Source organism: Hipposideros armiger, unplaced genomic scaffold, assembly GCF_001890085.2.
Source record: "Hipposideros armiger isolate ML-2016 unplaced genomic scaffold, ASM189008v1 scaffold_436, whole genome shotgun sequence".
In the NCBI taxonomy this organism is placed as follows: domain Eukaryota; kingdom Metazoa; phylum Chordata; class Mammalia; order Chiroptera; family Hipposideridae; genus Hipposideros; species Hipposideros armiger.
This window is the reverse complement of record NW_017731786.1, coordinates 1,448,012-1,453,823: the sequence shown is the minus strand read 5'-3', so window position 1 is coordinate 1,453,823 and position 5,812 is coordinate 1,448,012. Positions and strand designations below refer to the sequence as shown.

Sequence of the window (5,812 nt, the reverse complement as noted above, 5' to 3'; positions counted from 1 at the left end):
GGGGCCCTCTGGCATCCCAAGCCAGTTCTTAACCATTGCGCCACTCGGCCGGCCCACAAATATTTTTGATACTGTGAGACAGTGGAGAATAGAGTAGCACAGAGAGATTAACAGTAGAGAGCAAAATGGAGTAAGTGACTGGCCTAAGACCCCGCAGCCACTAAGTGGTACAAGTTCCTTTCCTTGAGATCTTCTGGACTCATCTTTTTGTGATACCACCTATTGCCTGAAATAAATGGACTGATATCTGGGGTATGGAGATACTTTTGCTCTACAAAAATGCTATCATTTTGGCCATTGTTGCATAGAAGTTGACTGGTGTGAAGGCATTGCCCTGACCTGTCAATATGGCGCATGCTATGAGATTTGTTTCCCCAAGGACTTGTCCTTGCTCTGACCTTCCTAGAGCTCCTGTTATGTGCTCTGCTGCATGCTGGGGTGCCGCCTGCCCTGAGGCGCTGGATTCTTACTCGTGACCCCCTTGTCTACTCTCCCTTGCCACCAGCAAGGTGGCTGGCTGAAGAGGAGGGTGTGCCTTCAGCTTATTTCTCCCAACCGAGCCAGCCATTCTAGAAGGAAGAAAAGCGGCCAGGAAAACAGGGTTGAGGGAAAGAATCAGACCTTAGATCTTGAGCACATGGAAAGGGACTCTGGGGTTTTTCTCTTTAAAAAGTGATCTTTTTCTACTGACTAAAGAAAAATAACTCGTTAAACATCTGCCCTTCCCCTCCCACTGCTGTTGTTTATAGAGTAACAGATTTTCATTAACTCCAAAATAATGTCTCATTTCTTTAGGAAACCAGGTGTCCAAACATGCAGCAAACCACATTTTCCAACAGCTGAAATAAACTTGAGAACTTGCCACTTGCCCTTAGCCTTTTACTAGAAATTACCTTGTGAGGCTTACGATTTCCCAGTTTGGAACTTCGGTTTTTTTCCTTGGAACCATTATGACCACCATGTTTTAAGATTATTACTGCCCCATCGCTTTTTTTCTGTATTAGTCTTATTTGGATGTGAAGATCCATTTTTAAAGAAAAACAAACAATATTCAATTATTGACTCTTTTTTATTTAATTGAAATGTATGTTACACACCAAAGACCTCAGGACCACTTTGAATTCTGTCCTAGTAAACATCTTTACTAGGAAGAAGGAAAGAGAACCTGAGCGAATGTTGATCAGTATTGTGAAGACGTTGAAATATTCCTTATAATTACATGCCCAAGTGCAGGGAGGGAAGAATTATCATCCCATTGTACAGATGAGCAAATCAAGGCTAATAAAGTTCATTAAGTCTAAGATGACACTGATGGAGAATAGTGAAATCAGGATGCCAACCTAATTTCAAAAACCATGCACATCCTACCTCACCATGAAATAGAGTCCCTCTCAGTCCATGTATAGCACTTCCTGTTGAGTAGTCAAGTCAGAATTCACTTGTGGGTGTGTGTTACTAGCTGCGAGGCCCTGGGTGAAGTATCAGCTCTGTGGGTTTAAATGTCTTCTCTATGGAATGGAGAGAGTAATGATACCCACCTCACAGGGCTCAGGTAAGGAGTCACCGAGCTGATGCACCTAAAAGGGCTCAGAACAGTACCTGGCACATAGGAAATGTGCAGTAAAGTTGTTTGTTAATTGTTGTCATCACCTGTTACTTCATGAATAATAGCAGAAAGCACATATCATGGCTGGGCATTCAGGCATTATCTCAGTACAGCTCTGTAGGTGGTTTGTAATAAATAGCTGTGTTTTTTAGGTTTCGGTGTTTATATATGAAGGACCCACCCTCGGTCTTCTCCATTGGTTCATACATTTACGGGAGAGAAAGGGAATTTCTTAGATTGTTTACACACTTTTGTTTCAGCAGCAAATACCCTTTAAAAATACAGATAGACGCACGGCTGCTTCTATCTGGGTGAGGTGACGTCCAGTTCTCACCCACCCTTCTGCCTGACAGTTCCCTACCAGCTCATTGTCTTGGGTACTTCTGGGAAGCCCTGAATGTCAACGTAATGCAGGCTGACAACCAACCATCCACAGAGCACACAACAAAACACATCGAACAGGGGCTGAGAAATAATATGAATTCTCAGTATCTGCGATAGACAGGTGTCCGGAAGTCCCTCCTCCCATTCTGAAATGGTCTCCACTCAGTAGAGTCACCGTTGGCTGCTTTGTCTCCCCGGCAGGGTCTACAGTTTGGCACCCATGAACTGGAGGAGATGGGAGCCATGTTCTGCCTGGGTCTCCTCATCTTGGAGCTCAAATCCGTCACCTGCAGCCATCAGCTCCTGAGCCGTGCGGCCACCCTACTGAATGCTGAGGAGGAAGTGCTNGTTGCTTCACTGGCCCAAGTTGGCACCATCATTGCGCTCTTCCCGGGCGAGGCAGATCAGTCACCGGCTTCTGGACGGCCACTCATTGTGGCTGCGGGCCGCTCACGCTGGCTGTTGGCTACACACGGTAGCCCATGGCAGCCCACTGCAGCCCCCCTGCAGCCTACGCCGTTGCCTCACAGCAGCCCAGCTGCAGGTCGAGCTGTTGTTTACCATCTTAGCTGTAGAGGGCTCAGCATCACTGGCCCTCATGTGGGATCCGAACCGGCGGCCCTGGTGCTCAGAGCTTGCGTTCCCAATCCAACTCTTAACTAACAAGCCACTCGACCAGCCCTGAAACTTTTCTTGATGCGTGATTTGCATCGAATGCTTCATCTTCTCTGGATTTGTCTTCCTGACGCCCTTACACAAAAACAGCATTTTTGAGACACAATATTTTCTCCTCAGGTCTGCACATGTTGCTTCATTGTCTTTGGTATTTAATAGTGTGAGCAAATTTGGGACTATTTAATAGTAATTATTTGTAGGGATCCTAATACTTTATTTTTTTCATTAATTATACCTTATATATTAGGTGAGCCTGTTTGATCTGCAAACTAAGATTTTTTTTTTTTTTAAACACAGAAGCTCTCCTTGCCAGAATTCTCCTAATCCTCTTTTCTCTTTTTTCTTCTTCTTGGTTTCTTGTGGGATTACTATGCCATCTGAGCCTGAAATTCCAAATGGGAGTAGATCACTTTTCCTTAATCTATTCTAAAATTCTTATTTATGTGTTTAACTTACTATTTTAATGCATTTTTCCCCCTTGAGATACTGAAAAATTTATGAGGTTGTCTTTTGCATACTGGATTTTATGCTCTGCACTGAACAGTTTAACTCTCTCCATTTGGCTTTTAATTTAGAAATTATATTTCGCATTTCAATAATCAAGTTTCTTTTGAGCTCTTATTATTCCCATTTTATGCATTTTGTGGTACTTTCACAAATGCAATATACTCTTGATTCTGAGATTGGAAACAAAAAAAATGCCCAGATTTTTCTCTTTTTTGGCAGTAAATATTTAATAAAAACACATTTGTTTGGTGTCTTCATAGTTCCACCCTTTTAACTGTAGCATTTCTGCATAGGCATTACATCTTCCCTGTGTGTATAGGTTTTCCCTCTAGTGCCCAGTTTTATAAAAAAGAGATACACTTTGTAGGTCTTTGAGGCAGATGCTAATCCCTGTTTGCTTATAACTTGTGTTTGGGGATAAAGACAGAGTTATGTGCAAGATGTGAGGACTGCTTGAAAACCACACAAAGCCAGGACCTCCAAAGAGGACAAGTGCCATCAATGAACTTGTAAAACCGTAGTCTGCCAAGGTAGAAAGTAGGAATGATTGACTGTTTAGGCCATGGCTTTGGGTAGAGCAGGGAAAAACAAAAAGGGAAACACCTTCATTTATAATTTCTCAACACAAACCCTCCATCAAGAAGGTTTGGGGTCAAAATTCAAGTATGTACAGTATAGCCCAAAAGAACTCAAAACTTTAGCATAGAGTGGTCCCTGATTGGTAATCCCCAAGTATTTATGGGAGAAACGCACAAGTTCTTTCTGGAAGAAAGAGCATGAAAACCAATCCACAAAGCCTTCCCTCAAATTCAACAAAATATGAATTTAGACTTCTAAAAAATTATAAAATACTTAAGGAATCCTACCTTATTAACATTAAACAGAAAAATCAAACTCATGAATGATGCCCATAAAGACCTTATATGCAGGAATAATCACATAGGGAATATAAAATAACTGTTTATAGTTTTTCAGTTTTTGAGATGAATGAGTTAAAAAGCAGATTCAATAAAGCTGCAGAGACAATTATTAAAGTGGTGCATTGATAAGAAAAATTCAGAGTTACAGTGATAGAATGAAAAATGATGAAAGTAAAGAGTTATGGAGGACAGAGTGAAAATAACTTAATAGGAGTATTAGGCTTATCTTTGATTTCCTTGGCAGGGAATGGGGGATAGGCAGTATTCAAAGAGATACTGGGTGACATTTTCCCAAAACGATGAAAGATGCTAATCTTTAATGTCAATAAGTTATACATAAAATAAATAAAAAGAAATCTAAATGTATTTTAGAATATGAAAGATAGATGTTACAAACTGCTAAAGGGAATTCTATTCATTTATTGGTATACTGTACTGATTTTTAAACATTTTTCTAGGAAGCGGTAATTTTTTAAAGATTTTCGTGTGTGGATGTTCTCTTCACAAGATCATAGAGCCTCCTCTCCAAATATTTTGTATTTTATTGGCAAAGCATAAGAATATTGTTTAAAAGTGTGTTTTGGGGTTTGGGGATAGCCACCTCTGCTTTCATTGCAAATCTTCACCAGAAATTACATCAATACATGCTTTGTATTTTGGTTTTTTTCCACCTATCATTAAATCATAAGCATTTTCCATATTGGTAAGTGATTATTATAATTATCATTTTAGTGGCTTCATTATAGCCCATCAAATGTATTCCATTGTAATTCCCTTAGTCATTTTTCTTTATTAGATATTTAGGGTTTTATTTCTGTTAAGCTTTGATTGTTATATTTAATCTCGACATAATATACATTTTATGTACATAGCATAAAATGTATTTTGAACAGTCCTTAGGAAAAGTTCCCAGAAGTGATATTATGTCAAATGTCATTGTATTTTGATATGTGCCAGCTTTTATCATAAAAGTCACACTAAGTATTTTAAATCTAAATATGTCTACCAATTTGCTGGGCGTAAGAAATATTTTTGTTTAAATGATAGGATATTTTCCTATGTTTGCTTATTAATTGCACTTCCTCATAAATTATCAGTACATATGCTTTTCAAACTTATTTTTGTGGGCCCTATATCTGTCTTACCAATAAGTAATTTTCTGTAATACTGTAAATATTCTTCCCATATCATTGATATTAAAAGTTATGTAATGATGAGGGTAGTAGCCAATTTTAGATTCAAATGTGCACTTCAACTTATTTTGGGGTGGGTTATCAAGAAAAAAAAATTAATCGTGTAAATAATTGTGTCAGTGACCTTGCTTACCAATACGTGGGTGGATAGCGATCGATACTTTGTAGCAGCCTTGGCATCTAAGTATTGTGTGGCAGACATGGTTGGTTGGCTCACCCAACACTCAGTTCTAGCACCCTTCTCTCCTACCTGTCTCTTTAAAGAGCTTGAACAAGCTAAATAAAATACTCACTTTCAGACCATTGTAAAGCTATAGAGTTAGCTCAAACATACAGTTCTAGCCAATAAAATGTAAGCAGAAATATATGCCTCTTGTCCCCATTTTCTCTTTCTTCTCCCTTGAATTATGATATTCTGGCTGGCGAAACACCAGCCCCCTTGCAATCTTGATGAGAACACCCAGAGATTGGCTGATAGAGTGGTTCTGATTTTGTTAAGACATTAAAATAATGCCATGAACTTCCTA

The 5,812-nt window shown here is 39.4% G+C and overlaps 1 protein-coding gene across 1 annotated transcript in view; it reads left to right on the top strand.

Moving 5' to 3' along the window:
* The window catches only part of LOC109394765 (cytosolic carboxypeptidase 4-like), a 338,338-nt gene that overhangs the window by 329,252 nt on the left and 3,274 nt on the right, over positions 1-5,812 (top strand). Inside the window, exon 8 of the mRNA XM_019665197.1 lies at positions 2,192-2,356. Coding sequence (XP_019520742.1) covers positions 2,192-2,356 — 165 coding nt within the window. The remainder of the gene's footprint in view (positions 1-2,191; positions 2,357-5,812) is intronic.